This window comes from Mastigoproctus giganteus, chromosome 5 (genome assembly GCF_048544385.1).
Source record: "Mastigoproctus giganteus isolate SK-2022 chromosome 5, ASM4854438v1, whole genome shotgun sequence".
NCBI lineage: Eukaryota > Metazoa > Arthropoda > Arachnida > Uropygi > Thelyphonidae > Mastigoproctus > Mastigoproctus giganteus.
Window position 1 is genome coordinate 41,877,669 of NC_143579.1, and position 26,752 is coordinate 41,904,420.

The 26,752-nt window shown below is 36.8% G+C and overlaps 1 protein-coding gene across 1 annotated transcript in view; it reads right to left on the reverse strand.

The window, feature by feature from the left end:
- The window catches only part of LOC150085326 (uncharacterized), a 178,906-nt gene that overhangs the window by 40,049 nt on the left and 112,105 nt on the right, over positions 1-26,752 (reverse strand). Inside the window, exons 6-7 of the mRNA XM_090374527.1 lie at positions 26,136-26,239; positions 4,275-4,380 (exon numbers count right to left, since the gene is read on the reverse strand). Of these exons, the coding sequence (XP_090230653.1) occupies positions 4,275-4,380; positions 26,136-26,239 (210 nt within the window). The remainder of the gene's footprint in view (positions 1-4,274; positions 4,381-26,135; positions 26,240-26,752) is intronic.

Sequence of the window (26,752 nt, forward strand, 5' to 3'; positions counted from 1 at the left end):
TGATAATTTCACATTATGGAAAGTGTGACGTTTCTTGAAATTATTGAACCAGCCACTATTGGCAGTAAAGGGAGGCCTTCTTGAGGGTTTCAGCTTTATTTCTGAGGTCTTCAAATATTACCAATGCCTTTGCTTTTATTGTAAGCAAACTTGTTCCTGATCTCTTCTTTGTTTGATCTATCCAAACAGATAAAAGACGTTCCATCTCTTCCAATTCTTTGTGTCTTGATCTAATTGGTTTTGTTACACTTTGTGTTGTTCCTGCTATGAAAGTTGCTTTTATTTTTTCTGCATTCTTTCTAATTGTTCTCAGCATTTCCTCGTTTAGGCATGTAGCACGTACAATATCGCATGTTCTTTTATTCCGCTCAAAGCGTTTCACAATTTCATATTTTTCTTCTATCGATATTGCTTTTCTTTTTCTCTCTGAAGTATTTTCACCAGAATGCTTCCTTTTCACACTTTTTTCAAGTATTTTACTCATTTTGAGAATAGAGCACAAGTATAAAAAGAACAAAAATGAGGAGGCAAGTTTGATATACATAAATGCACAGCGAACAAGTAGCAACTGAATAAACAATGCAGTAAAGGCGGAATCACTATTCTCACATATTACATGCTTAGCACATTTCTGGAGGTCACTACCATAAAATAAAAACAATTTGCAGTTTCCTGTTTGTTGGGGGTTCCTGCTAGTGGAGTCTGTTATAAATGGGTAGTAAAAGTCAATCTAATTACTGTACATTTGCGATAATACTGATTGGCGGAATTCTGTGGGTTTTCACGTTATTATGTGAAATGTGTTCCCCTTCTACGAAATCATAAAAACAAATAAATTTTCAGAATCTTCTCTATATTCCTACTGTGTTGTGTTCAGTTGGGGTGATTCCGCCGCGTTCTACTACCATTTCTTGTAAACACAAAGGCGAATCGTGCATAAGCGAATTACGTTCGTGTTATATGCTACATCGTTCCTCTATTTATAAATCGTGTATGACTGAATTCGTGTAGTGTTATATGAGGACTGACTGTATGTTGATTTAAATTTCTAAACTTGCATAACCTTGCCCATATATCTCTAAAAACAATGCCTCAAGAAATGGTGAACTCTCGCCATCAAAATAAATAACTTTGGGCCTATCAACAGCAACTTATGAAAAGAGAAGGAATGATGCAAGTTATCCACCACAGTTAGCACCTGGCAGATAAAATTATTCACAGCAATTTCGAACTCTCACCCCAAAAATAAACAACTCCAAACCTTACTTGTCTATTACAGTCTGATACACAGATCTAGTGGGTCATCTGGACAGTAAAATCACTCATACCAATTTCAAACTCTAGCCCTCAGAAGAAATAACTTTGAACCCTGCTAGGCTTATTACAGTCTTGTATGCAGATATAATAAAACATTCATAACTGAGCAATAAAATCACTCAGAGCATGCAGGTCTTCTTGTTCACAAAACAGACCAAGTGAAGAGAATGTTACAGCGCTGTTCTTTGGTCTCTGTTACAGCTCTGTTATGTTCTCTTCACTTGGTCCGACAGTAAGTCGTCATATACTGACTATTTTCTTTCATTCTGATATTTCGCTTTCTTTGTAAAAATTCAGATAGAGCGACTAGCTATTCATCATTATTATTTTTCTTTAACTGGAATCAATTGGTTTTAACTTTAGCTTAATTTTGCATTTTACATGTTATTTATTTTAGTATGAATTTGGTTTTGCTTTCTATTTCTTTTTGGTCTCTGTCAGTTTGGCTATGATGTATATGTTTGCTCACTTTTTCTGCCCACCACATATACATCATCACAGAAACAGAGGCCTTGCTTATCACTGTGATTCCTTTGATTTTGGCTGCCGGCCCTTGATGACGTAGCTAAAATCTTAGGACCTACGGCATTAACTATTTATATTATTTTGATATCATCTATTTGCATATATTTCATTATGGTTGCTGGGTATTTCTGATGTTACTAGCAGTGGCCTGGATCCATAATTCATTATTATATTATATTATTATTATATTTTTGTTCTTTTATAGATGTTCTGCTTTATCACTACAGCCTATTATTATTACTAATTATAAAATATATATATATATATAAACAGCTGCTCCCTGGCTTACGTAATACTCGACTTTACGTAAGTTTTTAGCAAACTTAAAAAAATCGTGGAAACGTATTTTGCATCCTGTAGGAATAAATGGAGGTATTGTGAAAATATCGTAATGTGAACCCAACAATACATTTTTTTTTTTTTTTTGGGTAATTCATTCCAAGACCTTGTAGGTTGAAATTTTTGCTATATAACTAAGCTATTTATCTCTCTAAAAGGTCATATTTATAATGGAAATTGCACTACACTTTCATTGTTATCATTTAGCATTAGCATTAGTAGAAGCATATGATGCAAGAAAGCAAGCTTATTCAGCATCAGCCAAAAAAAAAAAAAAAAAAAAAACACACACACACACACACACCACTCCCATTTCACCCCTCCGTTCGTTCGAAATACCTGTCCAGTTGAGCTTTAAATTTGTTTAGGCTATCAACTTCAACAACAAGTGATGGAAGTCGGTTCCACCAACCAACCACCTGCTGGCCAAAGGCAAATTTCCGCACATCTATCCGACATCCGTCCTTCCTCAATTTGAATTTATGTACTATTATAAGAATCAATTTTGAATGCCTTTGTGATATTTTTCTAAAGCACATTTCTGGAGGTCACGACCATAAAACAATAAAAACAATTTGCACTTTCCGGTTTATTGGCCTTTTCTGTTAGCGCAATATATTATAAACAGATAGTAAACTAGATCTTATTGCATTTGCGATAATCCCGATAACTGGAATTGTGTGGGTTTTTACATTATGGTGAAATGAGTTCCCCCTTCACTGAAATCTTCAATCACATAAAAAATATATATAAATTTTCAGAATCTTCTCTTCATTCCTATTTACTTATTGCAATGGTGAAGGGAAAGGGACTAACGGAAAGTGCAAGTGCTGGGAAATGAAACAAAATTGATTTAGAAATGAAGATGATTAATTAAGAAGTACGAAGCAGGACAAAGTTTTTCATCTATTGCATGGAATTAGTTCTCACTGCTTAAACAGTAAATACTATTTTAAAGGACAGTGTACGTATAAAAGAACATGTTAAAGGATCAATGCATTTAAGATCAACAGTCATCACGAAACAGCGTTCAGGTGCTATATCGAAGATGGAAAAGCTATTAATAATATGGATGGAAAATCAGATTCAGAAGCAAGTGCCCTTGAGTCCAATGGCCTCTCATGCAAAAGCAAGAAGTATTTATGAAGATATTAAGGATAAGTACAGCAAACCCCAAGCCAAGTTCATGGTAAGCAACGGGTGGTTTAATAGGTTCAGGCATGGCACTGGTTTCCCAAACATTAAAGTATGCAGTGAAGTTGCCGGTGCCGATTCTGCAGCTGCAGAGAAATTTTGTGATGTGTTGGAAAAACCCCCTTCTAAACCTCCATAGCCCTCCAGCTGATAAGCACGCCACTGCTTATCAGCTGGAGAGTTAATTCTGGTAATGGCACTCGAAAGGTAAAACTTGCCGACATCTCTTTTTGTAATTTTATAATTTTGAAATTTTTGTAATTTTGTACACTTCTGTAATTTTTCCCATGCATGAGATAAAAAAATTTAATAATAATTCAATTTTCATGTTTGTTGAACATTAGTGTTTTGCTTCAATCAAATTTGCGAGTGCTGCATAAGAATTTAGGGAAATTCTGACTTACGTGGAGTTCTGCAGAACACAACCCTTATGGAAAGTGGGGAGTGGTTGTGTATATATATATTCTAATTCTTTTTTTCTGAAAGTAATTCCACATATTACAATGAAAATAGTACGGAAACCTGTGAGATATCAGCCATAAATAAAAATCCCATCATTATGCTACAGTAGATTTAAAAAAAAATAAAATAAAAAAAACAGGCTCTCTCGTATTAAATATTTATTTCACAAACACTGAATAGCAGCTACACAGTTATTTCATATTTGAAAAATCTAATGTTGGACTGATTCCAAAAAAAAATTAATTCCAGCAATTAAAGTAAACACTGACCTCAACTTTGCTTGATTCTTCTGAACAAATGAGTTACCAATATCTTACAATTCATGTTGCCTCATTTCTCCTATTGCTTGTTCATGCCTTGCAACTGTTTCAGAGAACTGTCAGAAAAAATTGAAATTTTCAACTAAAAATGACCAATTCCAGTAATTAAACACTAACCTCTGTTTGATCCTTATGAACAAATGAGTTACCAATCTTTTGCAATTCATGCTGCTCCTTTTCTCTTACCGCCTTTTCATACCTTGCAATTCTAGCATAGAATTGTCTGAAAAATTAAGTTTATTTTTCAACTTAAAAATTTAGAATGTTTGCACTTCAAAAAAGCAGTTTTCAATTTACATTTGAAAATAATAATTCCCGATACTGTTACTTTGTGTGATAAAAAAATTCTAAACGCAAATTTCCAAAAAACAGTTCCTCATTTTTAAACAAGATAAGCACTCAATACACAAGAAATTAAATTTTGAAATGAGTATAGATAACAAGTTCAGAAAAAAATTAATGTTGAATCTTGATAATGATGTTATCATTCCTTAGAATTTTGGTAAGCAGATAATTTATGCTAACGTAGGTAGGTACTATGAGTAATGTTACAGATACAGGTAAACACTGTGAAAATGAACCTATGAATCTTTAGCTCTGCTGAAAAGGGTGCAGAGAAGAGCAGAAAGATGAGTTGGGGGATTTTTGTTAGGTTTCATGTGTATCATTGACCGAGTACATAGCACCGTTGCATATAATGTCTATACAAGCTTGTTCACAACTGATTTACACGTTGTGCAGGCTAAAAAACCTGGAATAACTCAAAGAGAAAACCATACTCCTCCTCCTAAAATGAAGACACAAAAGGATATTCTTATCAAGAAAGACTAGGGTTCTGTAAATTGTGGTGTACGTAAACTGGACATCTATGTGGTGACTTAATTCAAGAGTATAAAGGGTTAGGTAAACTAAATGCTGATGTCACCTTTACTCTTTCTCAGGTGATACACACACACACACACACACACACACACACACACACACACACACACACACACACACACACACACACACACACACACACACACACACACACACACAAGGGGAACATACACTGAAAATGTGAAAAGTATGGATGCAAACTAGATGTGCAAAAATTTGCTTTCAACTAGAGAGTAATTGATTGTTGGAATAAATAATCACCTAGTGTTGTGAAAGTAACCAGTTTGAATAAATTTAAAGAATTGGACAAATTATTATAGGGAATAAATGACATGGGTAAAAAGTTAAGCTATTATAATTTTTTTTAGTATAAAGAGAAAAATTATTTATTGGTTCATAAGTTTATGCAGACTTGACTTCTGCCAGTAGACTAACTAAATCCTTCCCAAAAAATAATGGACAAATTCATTATGGCAGGAAAGGCATGTTTTTTGTTATGAATTTTCTTCAAATATCATTTATCATGACATAGGCAATGAATAAAATGGCTCAGGTTGCCATTTTATTCATTTACTTCATTTACTTTCTGTTACTTCAATTGCTCTTCAGAATTTGATATAGTATGTCATCAGTGTGATTAATCTGTTATTCAACTACTATTCCATCAATGGAGATAAACTGTCTTTCAGTCACAACATATATTATATATATTATGGCGCCTCCGTAGCCAGGTGGGAAGGAGCAGCAGTGCATAGCACACGCTTCTTGATTAGACCGAGGTTCGAGCCCGTCACCACCAAATACGGAGGATGCGGAAAGGTCAGGGAATGACCACCACATATCTCCGGAGCAATATGGCCTTAGTTGCTAATGTTCCTAAAACCCAAATAACAACAACAACATATATATTTAGAAAATCCTCAACCCATCAAAATAAACTCTATCCAAGAGTAATCCTGCTGGCATGCTTCAAAGCAGAATGCTATGTGATCCTTTCATTCTCTCTATTAATTCCTCCTGTTTCCCAGAAAAATTGTACTCACTGCTATGTTGATGTTATTAATGCATGGTCAATATCCCAATCTGAAACAGCTGCATAACAACAGAAAAACCTGGATATCTGAATTACTTAGTATAATTGAATAGCTAAGCTATAGTCATATCCACCAGTTAGTAGCATTCAAATCAGTGTAATTTATTAAGCATAAAAAACTTAATAAACAAATTAATAAATTTATTAAGCATAAAATGCTTAATAAATTATACTAATTATGTAGGTGGCACTATTTTATTAAATCTATCAATACCCTTCAAGCTCAAGGTAACACTTTTGACTGTTTTATTCAGTGAAGTCAAAATAGTAGGTCCAGTGGTAATCAACAAGGATCCTAAGATAGCACAACTTCTTAACAACCCCTCTTATCCAGTAGATTCCAAGTTACACTAACTAGGAGGTCCTTCTGAACTACCCCACTAAAAATATAAGTGGATATTTAAACAAATATATTCCAGATCACGCAATCACCTCCTATGTAGTTGTATACAGTCAACTTCCAAGTTATATACAATCAAATTATTGATCAAGTTTGTCCAGCTGTCAGCACCTAATTTTCCAAATTCCCAGAGAGTAAAATATAACAGAGACCTCTGGGTAAACAATTCAAACCATCATAGTGAATGCTGCAATGGCTGCCCATATTCTGTTTTTGTAGATCTGAAAAAGTGGTTTAATTTCTAAAACATCCAAGGCATATTTCCTCCATAAAGGATTAATGAGTTCAGAATCCTTCGCCTGCACTATCAACCTTCCACTAGAGATTCTTCCCAACTCACCTCAGTTTCAAGTGACAATGACAGTTCACTTCAAATTCAGAACTCCTCACGATACAGCATAGGCAGCCATCAGTTACCAGTAGCTGATGATAATCCCTAACTGACAAAACAAAAACTGACTACTCACCCAGCAAGAGTAAACCAAATTTTATAAATACATACATCTATACACTTCGACTTCCTTGAACTAGCTGTACCAAAATACAACATTAAATATTAGTTAAACTGCAAATATTTCTCTAATTTTACAGAGCACAAAATTATGTAATGAACAGTGGACATTGTACATGACAGTCTGAGTAGACAAATAACATATAGTAGTAGTTGTAGTACAAGCACTCCCGACTTACATAATACTCAACTTATGTAAATTCGACTTTATGCAAGTTTTTGCCGGCCAGTGCAAACTGAAAAAAATATGGAAACATTTTGCATCCCACAGGAATAAATGGAGCTATTATGAAAATATCGTAATGTGAATCAAATAACACTGTGGTTTTTTTTGGTAATTCGTTCCAAGACCTCAGAAGTTGAAATTTTCGCTATATAACTGAGCCATTTAACTCTCTAAAAGGTCATTTTTGTAATGGAAATTATATTAGTTTTATATAAATTTATGTCAAACAAGCACAACACAAAAATCACTTTTAACTAAAGGATGCATAAACAAAACACGCAGCCAACACGTTTACAAACACTACTATTGGCTGAGAGGAAGGGCTACACTTTCTTCATTATCATAATTATGTTCCTCTTTGTAAGAATCAATTTTGAATGCTTTTGTGATATTTTTCTAAAGCACATTTCTGGAGGTCACGACCATAAATCAACAAAAATAATTTGCACTTTCCGGTTTACTGGGTCTTTCTGTTAGTGAAATCTATTAAAATAAATGGGTAGTAAACTCGATCTTACTGCATTTGCGATAATACCGATAACTGGAATTGTTTGGGTTTTCACATTATTATGGTGAAGTGTGTTTCCCCTTCACTGAAATCTTCAATCATATAAAAAACATTAGTAAAATTTCAGCATCTTCTCTTCATTTCTATTTACTTATTACAATGATAAAAGGAGAGTGACCAATGCAAACAGTGGCAGTGCTCAGAAATGAAACAAAATTGATTTAGATATGAAGATGAAAATGATTAAGTAAGAAGTAGGACAAAGATTGTCATCTATTTTATAGGAATTAGGTCTCACTGCTTCAACAGTGGATACTGTTGAAGCAGTGATTTGTAGCAGGGTGCTTAATGATTTTTAATAACGGAGAGCAAAGTGGAGGAGAAATTGTTGAAGTTAAACATAAGAAAGGCACCTAGGGTGGATGGGATCTATCCAGTTATATTAAAGGAGGTGGCAAAGCAACTAAGCAAACCTTTAGCCATAATTATGAGAGCATCCTTGGACTCAGGGGAGGTCCCCACAGACTAGAGATTTTAAAAATGTATCCCCAATTCACAAAGGGGGATCGAAGGGTGACACGAGTAATTACAGACCACTTAGTTTAACTTCTGTTCTGGGTAAAATAATGGAGTCACTAGTTTAAGTTGCTTTGCAGGATCATCTAGACAAGACTGCAGCAATAATTCAGACACAGCATGGGTTTGTTAAGGGAAAGTCTTGTCTGACAAATTTGATAGGATAATTATGATGTTGTTACAAAGGAACTAGATGAATAAAAAAATTAATTTGATATCATATATTTGGATTTCAGGAAAGCTTTTGACACTGTTGCGCATGGAAGACTATTGTACAAATTAGAGCAGAATGGTATTAAGAGTAAGTTGCTATCCTTAATACCATTAAGAGTAGAAAAAAAGGATCATTGAGTGGGAGAAGACAGAGGGTGATAATCAATGGGTGCTGCTCTTCGTGGACTAATGTTATTAGTGGAGTCCCACAGGGTTTGGTGTTGGGTCCTCTGTTGTTTTGTATATTTATCAATGATATTGATGAAGGTATATCAGGCTTAGTGTCGAGTTTGCAGATGATACAAAGGTTGGCAGGGTTCTTAATGACAGTAATGGCAGTGTGCTACTGCAACAGGATCTAGATAATTTGGGCAGATGGGCTAAGAAGTGGCAACTGAAGTTTAACCTTGACAAATGCAAAGTACTGCATATCAGTAGAAGTAACCCCAGAGAAACGTACCAACTCTGTGGCACTACACTTAAGGTGGTAGAAAATGAAAAAGACCTGGGAGTAATTGTGCAGTCAGATATGAAGTTTTCTGAGCAATGCAGACAGGCTGCCAGGGCAGGTCATGAGGTTTTGTCAATGATATATAGGAATTTTGCTAGCAGGGAAAGGAGGTGATTATCCTTCTGTATAAGGCAATGGTCAGGCCATGCCTTGAGTACTGGTTACAGGTCTGGAGGCCTCATTTTAGGAAGGATGTAGATTTGCTTGAGCATGTACAGAGAAGGGCAACAAGATCGGTGAGGGGAATGAAGGGATCCTCTTACCAAGAGAGGCTTAAGTTATGCAAATTGCAGGGGCTGGAGACTAGGCACCTGTGCGGTGATCTGATTGAGGTCTATAAGGTCTTGAATGGATTGAGCACGCTGAATTCTGATGGCATCCTTTCACTTGTTCAGATTACAAACCTAAGGGGGCATAAATTCAAATAAAAAAAAGACAGATGTAGAATAGATGTGTGGAAATTTGCCTTTAGCCAGCGGGTGGTTAATTGCTGGAACAAATTTCCATCTGTCGTTGTGGAAGTTGATAGGTTAAATAAATTTAAGGAGGAACTGGACAGGCATTTGGAGGAAATGGTGTGATTTTTTTTGGCTGATGCTGCATAAGCTCATTCACATGCTTTCTTGCATCACATGCCACTACTACTATTTCAATTAAAGGACAGTGCATTTATAAAAGAACATGTTAAAGAATTAAAACATTTAAGATCAACAGTGATCACAAAACAGCGTTGGACACCTCCGTAGCCAGGTGGGCAGGAGTGGCAGTGCATAGCACACGCTTCTTGATTAGACCGGGGTTCGAGCCCGTGACCACCGCATATCCCCGGAGCAATATGGCCTTAGTTGCTAATACTCCTAAAAACCAAATAACAAACAAACAAACAACAAAACAGCGTTCAGCTGCTATATCGAAGATGGAAAAGCTATTAATAATATGGATGGAAAATCAGATTCAGAAGTGAGTGCCCCTGCGTCTAATGGCCATTCAAGGAAAAAGCAGAAATATTTATGAAGATGTTAAGGATAAGTATAGCAAACACCAAGCCAAGAATTTTTTGCAAGTACAGTTGGTTTAATAGATTCAAGCATCGCGCTGGTTTCCACAGCGTTAAAATAAAATTTTCGTAATTGCACACTTTTGTAATTTTGTACACTTTTGAAATTTTTCCTGAACATGAGATAAAAAAAATTAATAAATAATTCAATTTATATGTTCGTTGACCATTTGTTTTTTGATTCAATCAAATTCAGTGCACATAGTTGAGAGCATTAGCATTAGTAGAGGCATATGATACAAGAAATCAAGCTTATGCAGCATCAGCCGAAAAAAAAAACAAAAAAAAAAAAAAAAAAAAACACCATACTTCCACTTCACCCCTCAGTTCGTTCGAAATACCTGTCCAGCTGAGCCTTAAATTTATTTAGCCTATCAACTTCCACAACAGGGGATGGAAGTCTGTTCCACCAACCAACTACCTGCTGGCTAAAGGTAAATTTCCGCACATCTATCCTATATCTGTCTTTCCTTAATTTGAATTTATGCCCTCTCAGGTGATTATTCTGAGCAAGAGGAAGAATCCCATCAGCATTGAGCATGCACAAACCATTCAAAGCTTAATACACCTCTATCAAATTACCTCGCAGGTGCCTAGTCTCCAGACACTGTAATTTGCAAAACTTAAGCCTTTCTTCGTAAGAGCAACCCTTTGTTCCATTCACTAATCTTGTTAACCTTCTCTGTACTCGTTCCAGCAGCTCTACATCCTTCTTGAAATGAGGCCTCCAGACCTGTATACAATACTCAAGGTGTGGCCTCACCATTGCCTTATACAAGGGAATAATCACCTCCTTTTCCCCACTAGAAATATTCCTGTACATCATTGACAAGACACCATGAGGTACTCTTGCAGCCCATCTGCACTGCTCAGAGAACTTCATATCTGCCTTCACAATTACCCCCAAGTCCTTTTCATTCTCTACCACTGTCAGTGTAGTACCACAGAGTTGATACGTTGCTCTGGGGTTGCTGTTTCCCATATGTAGTACTTTACATTTGTGAATGTTAAACTCCATTTGCCACCTCTCAGCCCATCTGCTCAACCTTTCCAGATGCTGTTGAAGCAGCATAGCGTCAGTAGTGTCATTAACAACCCTGCCAACCTTTGTATCATCTGCAAACTTGGATATTAAGCTTGATATACCATGATCAATATTATTTATAAATACAGAAAACAATAATGGACCCAACACTGAACCCTGAGGGACTCCACTAATAATATTATTCCACGATGATCAGTGTATATTAATTACCACTCTGTCTTCTCCCTTTATCCATAGCAGCAATTTGCCTCCAATGCCACACTGCTCCAATCTGTGCAGCAGTCTTCCATGTGCAACAGTATCAAAAGCCTTTCTAAGATCGAAGTATATAATATCAAAGTTATTCTCTGCATCCAGTTCTTTTGTGACTGCATCATAGTATCCAATCAAATTGGTCAGGCAAGACTTTCCCTTAACAAAACCATGCTGTGTCCGAGCTATAACTGAAGTCTTGTCTAGATGATCCTGCAGTGCTTCTTTAACCAGTGCGTCCATTAATTTTCCTGGAACAGAAGTTAAACTCACAGGTCTATAATTACTTGTGTCAGCCTTTGATCCTCCTTTGTGAATTAAGGTCACATTTGCAAGTCTATGGGTACCTCCCGAGTCCAAGGAAGCTCTCATAATTATGGCTAAGGGTTTGCTTACTTCCTCTGCTGCCTCCATAAATATAACTGGATGGATCCCATCCACCCCAGGTTCCTTTCTTGTGTTTATCTTCAACAATTTCTCCTCCACTTTACTCTCCGTTATTACAAGTTTATCCAGCTTACTGCAAGAGTTGAATACACCTCTGGCATTCCCCTCACTGAATAACTCCTCATGTGTGAATGTTGATGCAAAATATTCATTTAGTTTGTTACCTACCTGAGCAGAATCATCAACAGTTGAACCATCGATATCAAGTGGACCAATCTGATTCATCCCCTTCCTTCTAGAGTTTACATAAGTAAAGAACTCTTTGCTGTTTTTCTTTGCATCCTTTTCCAAAGATTTCTCGTAATCTGCCTTCGCCTGCCTAACCTCCTTTGTAACTTGGTTACAGATCAATTTATATCTATCATAGGCTTCTGTGTCACATGTTAATTTATATGTATCCCATTAGATAGTATGAATCAGAGCAGTAATACTCAATATGTTCTACGTTGATAATAATATTAGAAAAATAATAAGAGGAGTTTACCTCAATATAGTATGTAGAACACTTCAGTATGATACTCGCCAAAAATTAAACGGAAAAAACGAAAAAAATCGACAACGTACCGATACATTAGAGTAAAATATAAATAATTAAATAATCAATTTAACACAATTCAAATCAATTTAAAACAATTAAAAATCAAATTAACGCAATTAAAAGAATCTAACGAAAACATTCAAAATGATTTTCCTTCCTGAAGTTGACAACGCTTTTCGATCGTATGTCGTAATCAGAGGAATGAAAATAAAGCGTTGTCAGCTTCAGGAAGGAAAATCTTTTTGAATATTTTCGTTAGATTCTTTTAATTGGATTAATTTGATTTTTAATTGTTTTAAATTGATTTGAATTGTGTTAAATTGATTATTTAATTATTTATATTTTACTCTAATGTATCGGTAAGTTGTCGATTTTTTTGTTTTTTCCGTTTTAATTTCTGGAGGGTATCATATGGAAGTGTTCTACGTACTATATTGCGGTAAACTCCTCTTATTATTTTACTAATATGTATCCCATGCATTTTTCTTCTCTGCCATATGTCTCATTAGTTCATCTGACATCCACTTAGGCCTAAACCTTGAACAATATTTCTTAGTCGGTATGTAAAGCCTAGTAGCTTCCAAGATAAGTTCTTTTAATGCTTCTCATTTTGAATTTGCCATTGGTAACATCATGAGTTGGTCCCACTGTATAGAATTTAAATACTGTCTCAGACTATCAGAGTCACCTTTACGAAAGCAAAAACCCTTCCCTTTATCTCTGATGGCAGTTACCTCTTTGAGTAAATCCCACTTCAGCACACTGTGATCACCACCACCTAGTGGTTCCTTTATCTGCAGATTCTTAATGCATGAAGAATCACTACTGATAATCAAATCAAGAGTATTACTCCCTCTAGTTGCCTCCTGAACATGCTGATGTAGAAAACAACCATCTAATAAATCCACAAAAGCCTTGCTAGTGTGTGAGTGACCAATCCACAAATTCCAGTCAATATCTGGGAAATTAAAATCCCCCATTATAAGACTCTCTGATGTACTGGCCCACTCTATTTCCCTGTACAGTTTCTTATTATAGTCATCAGAGTCATTAGGCCTATAGCACACTCCTACTCTAAATTTTGATCTCCCCATGCTTATGTCACACCAAACTGACTCGACACTGCACTGTCCAGCAATGTCGACTGGCTTCACTTCCTTGGATTTTATGTGTTTCTTAACTAATAGCATAACCCCTCCTCCCTTCCTATCCTGTCTATCCTTTCTGTACACATTGTACTCCCCAAATTCCAGTTCTGCATTCCTTATATCTGTGTGACACCACATCTCTGAGTGCTGCATAAGCCTTTGGGGAAATTCCAACACGTAAAATTCGACTTACTTAGAGTTCTTCAGAATGCAACCCTTACATAAGTTGAGGAGTGGCTGTAATGGCAAATGATGCAAGAAAGCAAGCTTATATAGCATCAGCCAGAAAAAAAAAAAAAAAAAAAAAAAAAAAACCTACGCAGTTCACCTGTCCATACCCTGATATGCAGCAGCACCAGAATGAGTGTTCAATTTTGCTATGTAAGCCTGTACTGAAAACAGAAATCTGTAATCCAGTAATGTGTAGTGTAATATAAAACAGTGTTGTTGCTTTGTTGTCAACTGGCCAACTGGGAGTAGCAACTGCACAGGAAGTCACTTCTGGTTCCCATCCTTGCTATGAGGTGGACAATCTTCTGACGTATACTCATAGCTCTAACTAGGGAGAATCAAGAGATATCTCACACTGTAAACTATTGCCAGTTCATACACATACTCTCTCTAACTTATTTACACACACAAAACTAAATAGAAGAAAGAAGAGTAGAGAAAAAAAAAAAAAAAAGGAGTACAGAAAGAGAGTAGATTCTACACTGGCTGAAGTCAGTGCCAGCACACAAAGACTCACTCATCTTTAATTAAAAAAAAACCCAGCAAGGTAGACAGTGGTCAAACATTATCTGAGTCAGGCGATAAGATATTGAAAGCAGCAATGATGAGACAGCAGTCAGTGATGATCTTCAAAGAATGAAGTTTACTATAGGTCTGACAAATCAGAGTAGAAGGTACAATGGAAGTGCACATGCTTCCAATCTTCAGGTCAACTGCAAGAACAGAGTGAAGAACTGGAAAGATTAAATCCTGCAAGTTTAAAGATTCATGGCCGGTTAACAAAAACAGTGTGTAGAGTGGGTGTTGAACCAAGAAAGAATAGATTTTGAAGAAGCAAAAGGTACTTCCAGAACTAACTCGCATATAACAGAACCTTTCAGTGAGGTGGAACAACAAGACTGCCATTTTTGTAGAAGATACCAGCACCAGAGTTTCACAGTTTTTGGATCAGTGAGAGTATTAACATTTATGTCCTGGAAGGAAATGGAAGTAACTTAATACCACAGAGTTTTACCAACCCTCATGTATTGAGAGTCCTTAATCTTGTATGGAGAAGAATAGTAAAGGATGATTTCTCTTTAAAAAGAGAAATCATCCTTTACTATTCTTTTTTTATTTGATGATTTCTCTTTAAAAAGAGAAATCATCAAATTTAAGAGTGTTGATCGAAAGTCAAAATTTTTTAAATAATAGTCAGTTTTTACAATAGTTTTGTTACAATAGTTTAATAGGTTCAATATTTTTAATTCCTCTTTCTAAAAATTTTTTTGAAAGAAGGAAATAAGTATTTGCTTTATAAGGAGAATGAAAACCATGTTGAGCAATGTGAGATAGATAAGGAAATGAGATGTATTTTAGTATTAGTATCAGCAATGGCCACATGGTATACGGAAGCCTATGGCTTATGCTGCACCAGCAAAAAAATAAAAATAATAATAAATTTAAAAAAAAAATAATAATAAAAATAAAATAATAATCATGCTCGCCATCCAAGACCAGGTAATCAACACCAGGAACTATAGAAAATACATCGCCAAGGAGCCGGGAGGGTTCAATGACACATGTCGATGATGCCACCTGGCCTCAGAAACAATGCAACACATCACCACGGGATGCAAGATGATCACCCAGACTGAGTACACTCATAGACACAACGAGATAGCCAGGATAGTATATCAGAAGCTAGCAAGGAAATTATAGTTGGTCGAAGAAAGTGTACTGTACTACAAGTATGAACCCCAGGCAGTACTAGAGACCGCGCCATAATAACGGATAGAACAATCCAGCACAACAGACCGGACATAACCCTTGTGGACAAGAAGGAAAATGCTACCTATCTGATTGACATAGCAGTACCCAACACTGGCAACATGCAGAAAACCCATGGGGAAAAAATTAGGAAGTACACGAACCTAAGACAGGAGATCAAAAAGAGATGTGGTATATGCAACAAGTAACGACTATTCCGATCATCGTGTGAACCACAGGTATGGTGCCAAAGACCCTACATAACAGCCTAGCAGCAATAGGTCTCCCAGTGAACACCTACAAGGAACTCCAGAAAGTTGCAACTCTGAACACCAGAAGGATAGTCAGAGAGTTCCTCGACCAACAGTAGCTGTTGTTGTTGTTATTTGGTTTTTAGGAGCATTAGCAACTAAGGCCATATTGCTCCGGGATATGCGGTGGTCATTCCCTGACCTTTCCGCATCCTCCGTATTTGGTGGTGACGGGCTCGAACCCCGGTCTAAGCGGTGGTCATTCCCTGACCTTTCCGCATCCTACGTATTTGGTGGTGACGGGCTCGAACCCCGGTCTAATCAAGAAGTGTGTGCTACACACACTGCTGTTCCTTCCCACCTGGCTACGGAGGCACCCCAACAGTAGCATCGGCCGTAACAACAACCACCCTGTGTACTCAGTAGCAATACCCGTCACGAGGTGGAAGCCCCAATCAGGGAGATATAATATAAGAGCAATAATAATAATAATAAGAAATTTTAAAAAATAAATAATTAATAACAGAAAAGGAAATAGACAACTTATGCATTTTCCTCCTCCTGTAGGTAAGTAACCAGCTGACTTTTAAATTTCCCCAAACTTTCAACCTCTACCACCCAAGTAGGTAACTTGGGTGGTAGAGGTGTTAGTTTAACTGACCTGTTAGTTTAACTTCGGTTCCAGGAAAATTAATGGAGGCACTGGTTAAAGAAGCACTGCAGGATCATCTAGACAAGAATTCAGTTATAGCTCAGACACAGCATGGTTTTGTTAAGGGCAGGTCTTGTCTGACCAATTTGATTGGATACTATGATGTAGTCACACACAAAAGAACTGGATGCAGGGAATAACTTTGATATTATATATTTGGATCTTAGAAAGACTTTTGATACTGTTGCACATGGGAGACTGCTGCACAAATTGGAGCAGTGTGGCATTGGAGGCAAATTGCTGCTATGGATAATAAAGGGACGGTTGAGTGGCAGAAGACAGAGAGTGGTAATCAATGGACACTGCTCAACGTGGACTAATGTTATTAGTGGAGTTCCTCAGGGTTCAGTGTTGGGTCCATTGTTGTTTTCTGTATTTACAAATGATACTGATGATGGTATATCAAGCTTAATGTCCAAGTTTGCAGACGATACAAAGGTTGGCAGGTTTGTTAAGGACACTACTGATGCTATGCTGCTGCAACAGGATCTGGAAAGGTTGAATAGATGGGCTGAGAGGTGGCAAATGTTGTTGTTTTGGTTTTTAGGAGCATTAGCAACTAAGGCCATATTGCTCCGGGATATGCGGTGGTCATTCCCCGACCTTTCCACATCATCCGTATTTGGTGGTGAGGTGGCAAATGAAGTTTAACATTGACAAATGTAAAGTACTACATGTGGGAAACAGTAACCCCAGAAGAACATATCAACTCTGTGGTACTACGCTGACAGTGGTAGAGAATGAAAAGGACCTGGGGGTAATTGTGCAGGCAGATATGAAGTTCTCTGAGCAGTGCAGACGAGCTGCAAGAGTAACTCATGGTGTCTTATCAATGATATACAGGAATTTTTCTGGCAGGGATAGGGATGTGATTATTCCCTTGTATAAGGCATTGGTCAGGCCAAACCTTGAGTACTGTATACAGGTCTGGAGGCCTCATTTCAAGAAGGATGTAGAGCTGCTGGAACGAGTACAGAGAAGGGCAACAAGATTAGTGAATGGAACAGAGGGTTGCTCTTACGAAGAAAGGCTTAAGTTTTGCAAATTACAGAGTCTGGAGACTAGGCATCGGCGAGGTGATCTGATAGAGGTGTATAAGGCTTTGAATGGCTTGAGCATGCTCAATGCCGATGGGATTCTTCCTCTTGCTCAGAATAATCACCTGAGAGGGCATAAATTCAAATTGAGGAAGGACGGATGTCGGATAGATGTGCGGAAATTTGCCTTTAGCCAGCGGGCAGTTGGTTTGTGGAATAGACTTCCATCACTTGTTGTTGAAGTTGATAGCCTAAACAACTTTAAGGCTCAGCTGGACAGGTATTTCGAACGAACGGAGGGGTGAAATGGGAGCAGTAGTTGTGGTTTTTTTTTTTTTTTTTCGGCTGATGCTGAAGAAGCTTGCTTTCTTGCATCATATGCCTCTACTAATGCTAATGCTAACTTATTCAAGTAATTTATAACTCAATGGCTAAAATAAAACTTTCTGCAATCAAGTCTAAACATCTCCCCACCCGTAACTTGAAATTATGACCCCTAGTTCTAGAGTCATTTATAACCACACTGTAATATTTCATCCTCATTCATTTTACTTATGTCTCTCAGAGCGTTAAACACCTCAATCAAGTCCCCTCTAAGGTGCCTAGTTTCGAAGCACGGCAACCCATATATTCAAAGTCTTTCCTCATATGGATGCCCTTTTACTGATATCACCAGTGGAGTTACCAGTCTTTGGACCCTTTCAGTATTCCAAGTGTGGAATACTGAAAATCATAGTATTCCAAGTGTAGTCTAACAACAGCCTTATATAATGGGATTATGACATCCTTATCTCTACTAGCAAATGTAAAAGAAGCTTTTCTTGACCCAACAAATGAGGAAAAAGCGACTTGCTTGGGCTAAAAAGCATGTTTCATTGACAAAAGAGCAATGAGACACCATTATCATTTCTGACGAATCGAAATTCAACCTGCATGGCTCAGATGGGAAGTGATATGTCAGAAGACGAAAATCGGAGGCATAACACCGACTATAAAGTTCCCTGCCAGTCAGATGGTCTGGAGATGCATAACAAGCAAAGGGGTGGGTGAATTAAGCTTATTAAATGAATGGCGAATGTAGAAACCTACACTGCCGTCTTGGAGGAGTGCCTGAAACCCGTTATTAGGGATCACCACACAGACATCCGAAACTGCATTTTTCAACAGGACTCAGCACTTTGCCACACAGCAAAATTGATAAGTTTTATGCTATTTATATTTAATGATGAGTTTGTTTTCTTGTCTCACAAGGCTTAAAACATACTTATGCCAATGTTTTCCCTTGTTTTTCTCCCTTAAGGTGCAGTCATACCTCAGAAATATTGGCATTACAGTGCTGGACTGGCACGGCAACAGTCCACATTTGAACCCTATTGAAAATTGCTGGTACATAATGTCATCTAAAATTGCTCAGAAGAAGCCAACAAGTAAGATTCAGCTGCAAGAGAGCACTGTAAGGGTGTGGTACCATGAAATTGGGCAACCATATATCCAGAAGTTGATTAACTCTATGCTAGATCATTTTAAGGCTGTAATTGCAGCTCAAGTAGGAAAAGAAAATAATGAGGACTTATTTTGCTGATTTACAGTACATAATACTATTACGTTAACTTGTCATTTCAGTTTGTACACATAAATACAATAAAATGTATGTTTGGTTGTCAAGATTTCCATTTGCATGATTTCTCATATTTCTATTAATTGCCCATTTTATCCTTTGGAAAGATATTTATGGAAATTAGGTATATCAGGTGGAGTCTTTTTATTGAATTTCATTCACAGAGATATATATCCCATCTAACAAATGCACTTCGAACATTTCTGCAACCCACAATGCAGCCCAAAACACATTATTTGCAAAATTCACAAGTGATGCAATTTTTTTGTCTGCCACTTATATATATATATATATATATATATATATATACACACTGGTGTTCAAAGAAAGTGCACCACCCCTTAAAATTGTAATTGTCATCAGAATAATGTAAGTATATGGCAATATTTATTCAGATTGCATCAGATAAGACTGACACGCATAGGTGATGATGTAATATTGCATCAGCTGTTACTTTCAGCTATATAAGCATGCTCTGCAAGAGTTGCAGTCATTCCTTGCTTGTGTCAGGATGGCGAGTTACGTGCAGTTGATGCCACAAAGAAAGAGTGCTATTGTTGCTTTACGTGAAGAAGGATGTTCTTCCCATCATATTACTTACAGAGTGTCTTGTAATCAGTCGACAGTGACTAAGTTTCTTTCTAAACTCAAGAATACTGGTTCTGCTGATAGGAAAAAAGGAACCAGATGTAGACGAGTCTATAAACCAAAACAGGACCGCTTAAAGCTTCTTCGTCTCAGCTGAAAAGAGAATAGGAAGACATATAGGAGTGGTAGCAATTGCAGTAACAGTGAGAAGACGCCTCTTCAAAAATGGACTTGTAGCCATTCGTCCTAAGATGAAGCCCCTCCTCACACAAAAAATGAAAAAGGCTGGATTAATTTGGTGTATGGAGCATGTCAAATGGACCCCCGAGCAGTTGAAGTCAGTTATTTTCTGGGACGAGAAGAAATTCGACCTGTATGGCTCTGATGGGAGGCAAATGATTCGCCATAGACATGGTGAAGAATACCATCCAGACTGTATAGTGTCTACAGTGAAATTGTCTACCAGCCAAATGATATGGGAGTGCATTTCGTATCGCAGAGTAGGTCAACTGCAGTTTATAAAAGGTTCCATAAATGCCAATGAATATCTGGCCATACTGGAAGGCAAATTGCTGCCAACCATTAGAGACCATTTCAACCTGCCAAGTAACTGCATCTTTCAGGACAACTCTGCTCCTTGTCATCAGGCAAAAAGTGTAAGTAGGCACTTCTGTAGTTACTTTAGCTTCATTTCTGCATTACAGGTTCAACAGTAATGTGTTTACATTTAGTACAGGGGAAAAAATGGTTGGAAGAACGGTCCATTACATCTGTTAGCTGGCCAGGAATCAGCCTGGACCCAAATCCAAAAAGAATTGTTGGCATCGTGTGGAATCTGCAGTTGCCAGAAAGAAATCTAAGACCCTTCGTGAACTTCAGGAAGCCATAATTCATGTTTGGAACCACAAACTATCAGTTGATTATCTTCAGAAATTGATCTTGTCAATGCTTCGACAGTGTGCTGCTGTCATCAGGGCCAGATGTGGTTCAACTAAATATTAGTTTGCACCTGGCAAACTTTTCATTTTGTTTTCCATTTAAAATGATAAATTGAAGCAAATTGAGGGCTTCTGATAACATTTCAGCCATAATTGTTGTGTTTACCAAAACTGTTGTATAAATGTTGCAAATGCTCATTTTGGAATATTTTGAGAGCATCTCTCAAATATTATTTAGCTTTGCCTTAACTGTTAATAAATATCTTTTGTTTATATTTATATTTGCGATGCTAGTCATTAATGTAACATACCATCGCAAAGAAGGGTTAGAAATGTGATATTCCTAGATGATCCACTTTCTTTGAACACCAGTGTATATTCTTGAACACTACTTTTATGCCTATTTCTATTTTTATTAAATTTTCAGTTGTGACAATGATGCAGTTATGCGGTGTTAATGCTATCGTAGAATTAAACAATTAGACATTATATGCACATTGATATATTAGGTCAAAGTCCTGACTGATTTTTGTTTTGCAAATGGTGGCGAAAATTTTTATTGTTTTGGGCGGGAAGCATTACCGGTAATTAAGGCCTAACTAACTGGCTAGCCATAGTTCTAGCAGTTGTTGGTTCGCCTATAGTTTCATGTTAACAATTAACATGGAATCAAGTTAATAAATATATAAATGTAAAGTTTGGAAAGATTTAAAGTAAGAGGAGAGAGGAAATAAGGGGAATTATTAAAGATAGTCAAGAAATATTAGGAATATAGCTAGGAAGAATTAGGAAGGCAACATTCCTCCACAATGTCATCTCTCTGCTACTTCCTCAGGGGCTTTGAGCAGACAGGGACTTGGGGGTGGTTGTGCAGGCAGATATGAAGTTCTCTGAACAGTGCAGACGGGCTGCAAGAGTAGCTCATGGAGTATTGTCAATGATATACAGGAATTTTTCCAGCAGGGATAAGGAGGTGATTATTCCATTGTATAAGGCGATGGTCAGGCCACACCTAGAGTACTGTATACAGGTCTGGAGGCCTCATTTCAAGAAGGATGTAGAGCTGCTGGAACGAGTACAGAGAAGGGCAACAAGATTAGTGAATGGAACAAAGGGGTGCTCTTACGAAGAAAGGCTTAAGTTTTGCAAATTACAGTGTCTGGAGACTAGGCACCAGCGAGGTGATCTGATAGAGGTGTATAAAGCATTGAATGGTTTGAGCATGCTCAATGCTGATGGGATTCTTCCTCTCGCTCAGAATAATCACCTGAGAGGGCATAAATTCAAATTGAGGAAAGACAGGTGTAGGATAGACGTGCGGAAATTTGCCTTTAGCCAGCGGGTGGTTGGTTGGTGGAACAGACTTCCATCCCTTGTCGTGGAGGTTGATAGCCTAAATAAGTTTAAGGCTCAGCTGGACAGGTATTTTGAACGAACAGAGGGGTGAAGTGGAAGTGGTTTTTTTTTTTTTTTTTTTTGGCTGATGCTGCATAAGCTTGCTTTCTTGCATCAAATGCCTCTACTAATGCTAATGCTAATGACAGATAGCCATCTAAAAGAATATCTCATGCATACCCGTTTCTGTAGTCTCAATAATAGTTTTGCTTAGTAAGTATGTACTCTTGTTTAGTTATGGATGTCCTAGTGTATAAGGCAAATAAAATTTAATTGTTAATTTATTTTTAATTAATTTAGTTTAAATTTTTGGATTATTATTAGCTGCAAACTGGGATTGATATCCAAAGACCGACGGGTATGTATCAGAGTAAATATAAAAAGTATATAGGTATTTACCTGCGATCACTATAGCTGGTGGTTGGTATGAAAGAGCAAGTGCAATCTGTCCGGGAGCCGCTTTATAAGAGGCTGGGACACCATCTGGTCTGATTTGTTGGTTAGTCTGTCATTAATAATTATATATGTTTAAAGGATGGGTTAATTTGTTTGTTAGTGATTATGCGACCGTATTAAATGTGTAGTCAATGGTTAGGGATTACGGTGAATAACTATATAGATGTTTGGGTTAATACATTTTAAGATTACATTTTTTTTTAATCAAATTGGTAATGTTATCCACTGTATAACTGGTATAACCTTTCTACAGCATAACAGCACATGTATGCCAGTGGGATAACTATATACATATTTACATACCCCCCATCGGTGATTTTAACCTTGTGGTGCTTTGGACTTTATTATGATCCGAAGGAGAGGTATAGCGTGTTTGCATTTGTTGCCGTTTATATCATATTTTGCTGTCAAATTTATAATATCCAGTGAAGTTAATACTCACTAAACCCCATACCAATCCCTTACGGGATTGGTATGGGGTTTATGGGGTACTAACTATGGGGTTTATTGTTGTATTAGGGGTTCAATTTGGACATCTGGGTTGCAGACAACAAGCCTTGTCTGAGTGCAATGAATCTGGGGGTCTAATAGGAGCCCAAACAGTTGCTCTGTGACCCTATTAGGGTTAGTGTTGGGGATGATGTAGGGTTAAATTGGCTTGGATGGCTGCTTTAATATGGTATCTGAGGAACTTAAGAGGCATTTTGTTCTGGATTAAATTAGTTTTCAGTTTTTGTAATGCCTCCAGCATGTTTTCCTACTTACTACAGATGTGTATTATTCTGTTAGTTTGATTTCTGATTACATTACCATGTATTTGTTTTGTTAAATTGGTCTCCCAGTTTGTGAGTCTAATGGCTTGGAAGTTGAAATGGTCTCTTTTGTCAAAGTGTCCTGTGTAGACTTTATTTTCTTTAATAGTTATTTCGCTGTCGAGGTATATGGCTTAAATTCGACAGATTAGCACTCGAAATATATCCCACAGACCTGACCATCGAATGCACCAACCCTAAAAGCCACATACCTCAACAGCGAAATAACTATCAAAGAAAATAAAGTCTACAAAGGACACTTTGACAAAAGCGACAATTTCAACTACCAAGCCATTAGGCTCACAAACTGCGAGACCAATTTAAAAAAACAAATACATGGTAATCTAATCAGAAATCAAACTAACAGAATAATACACATCTGTAGTAAGTAGGAAAACAAGCTGGAGGCATTACAAAAACTGAAAACTAATTTAATCCAGAACAGAATGCCTGTTAAGTTCATCAGATACCATATTAAAGCAGCCATCCAAGTCAATTTAACCTTACATCACCCCAACACTAACATTAAAAGGGTCACAGAGCAACTGTTTTGCTCTGTGATTTGCATCACAGATTTGCATAATGGTAATCCTTATGCAGTGCTAAAATAAAACGACCGAAAGCCTACTACAAATAAATTGTAGTTTAAAAGGCGAACAAAAAGGCATAATGGTCAGTCTATCTTATTTTCTTATTTTATTTTGCTATTTTAAATTTATTAGTCTTGTATTGTTGGTAGATTACATTTCCACATTAGTGATATTTCACACAATTCAGAAACCAGTGCCATCAAAGGGGTGCCATTAAATTTCTTTTTATTTGGCCTTCATTTTCTAAATTATTTAGGAGTGTTTCTCCAACAGCACTCTCTTATTTCTGTCCCCCTTCTCATTTTCACTTTGCGGACGCTACTGGCATACATCTTACTTCATTTTATTTTACCTTTATTTGAGTATGTGTACACACACACACACACGTGTTTAAAGAAAGTGCATCACCTAGTAATTTTACATTTCTAACCCTTTTATGCGATGGTATGTTACATTAATGACTAGCATCACAAATAGAAATATAAACAAAAGATATTTATTAATAGTTAACGCAAAACTAAGTAATATTTGACAGGTGCTCTCAAAATATTTCGAAATGAGCATTTGCAACCTTTATGTAACAGTTTTGGTAAACACGACAATTATGGCTAAAATTGTTTTCAGAAGCCCTCAATTTGCTTCAGTTTATCATTTTAAATGGAAAACAAAATGAAAAGTTCACCAGGTGCAAACTAATATTTAGTTGAACTGCCTCTGGCCCGGATGACAGCAACATACCATTGACAAGATCAATTTCTGAAGATAATAAACTGATAGTTCATGGTTCCGAACACAAATTATGGCTTCACGAAGGGTCTTTAGTTTCTATCTAACAATTGCTGATTCCACACGATGCCAACAGTTCTCTATTGGATTCAGGTCCGGCCAGGCTGTTTCCTGGCCAGCTAACAGTTGTAATGGACCGTTCTTCCAACCATTTTTTCACCTGTAACAAATGTAAACACATTACTGTTGAACCTCTAATGCAGAAATGAAGCTAAAGTAACTACAGAAGTGCCTTCTTACACTTTTAACCCAATGATAAGGAGCAGAGTCGTCCTGAAAGATGCAGTTACTTGGCAAGTTGAAATGGTCTCTAATGGTTGGCAGCAATTTGCCTTCCAATATAGCCAGGTATCCAATGGCATTTTCAGAACCTTTTATAAACTGCAGCTGACCTACTCCACGATGTGAAATGCACCCCCATATCATTTTGGCTGGTAGGGAATTTCACTGTAGAGACCACACAGTCTGGATGGTATTCTTCATCACGTCTACAGCAAATCATTTGTCTCTCATCAGAGCCATGCAGGTTGAATTTCTTCTCATCCAAGAAAATAACTGACTTCCACTGCTCGGGGGATCCATCTCATTTGACATGCTCCTTACACCAAATTAATCAGACCTTTTTCATTTTTTGTGTGAGAAGGGGCTTCTTCTTAGGATGACAGGCTACTACAAGTCCATTTTTGAAGAGGGGTCTTTTGACGGTTATTGCACTTGCTACCACTCCTGTATGTTCTTCCCATTCTCTTTTCAGCTCAGACGAAGAAGCTTTACGGTTTTTAAGGCATAATTGCTTCAAGATGCGGTCCTGTTTTGGAGTAGAGTGTTCGCATTCGGTTCCTTTTTTCCCTATCAGCAGAATCAGCATTTTTGAGTTTGGAAAGAAATCTACTCACTGGTGACTGATTACCTGATTACAAGACACTATAAGCAATATTATGGGAAGAACATCCTTCTTCACGTAAAGCAACAATAGCACTCTTTCTTCATGGCGTCAACTGCACGTAAACATGACATCCTGACACAAGCAAGGAATGACTGCAACTCTTGCAGAACGTGCTGATATAGCTGAAATTAACAGCTGATGCAATATTACATCATCGCCTACACATGTCAATCTTATCTGATAAAATCTGTAAGAATTATTGCCATATACTTATGTTATTTGAACAACAATTACAATTTTAAGGGGTGATGCACTTTCTTTGAACACCAGTGTATATATTCACCATATATACCATTCTACAAAAAACTAAAAAAATATTTAAAAATAATGGGCAATTTTTTTTCAAAATGGGTGATAAATGATAATTATCCATCTCGATAATTATTTCCAAAATCAAGTTAGTTGGAAAGACAATTATTGGTATCTGTACAAACATTATTGATAAATCATAGTAAGTCTTACTTGGCATCTCTTTTCTGTTTGGATATAACAGATTCTTTTCCTTCTGCTTCTGAAATTAGCTTTTCAACTTCACGATGAAGTCGCTTGATTTGTCGTTCTTTTTTCTATTGAAAAAAAAAAATAGAAAATTAAACCAAAATCCAAGGTAAGTTCCTTGGATAGAGATATGATGCACAAATGCAGTAATACAAACAATAACAAAATACAAAAATATGACACATATATGGACTCATCACTGAAACCATAAATGGAATATTTTAAATTGTGAACATAAATTAAAGTATAATCATGAAATAAAAGCCAGAGAAACCTGCTGTTGTTGTTTGAGAGCTATTGGTGCAAGAGAAGCTTAGGCTATAATGTGCCTATTCTAGGTAAGAGTTTCATATTTCGGCATTTTTAATTTTTCTTGCTGTTTTTCAGAATGAAGCCAAGATTTTGTTTTATAATTACGTAGCGTTTGGGTAAATGTTATACTATTAGTTTAATATGTTTTGATAGCATCCAATTAACTTAAGGAAAAAGAAAACACTGTTAATATTTGACTGGTCATCTAAAATTGTTTTAAGCATTAGGTTGTTTTGTGCATTCATTATTGTTTGAAAGGCTCTTATACG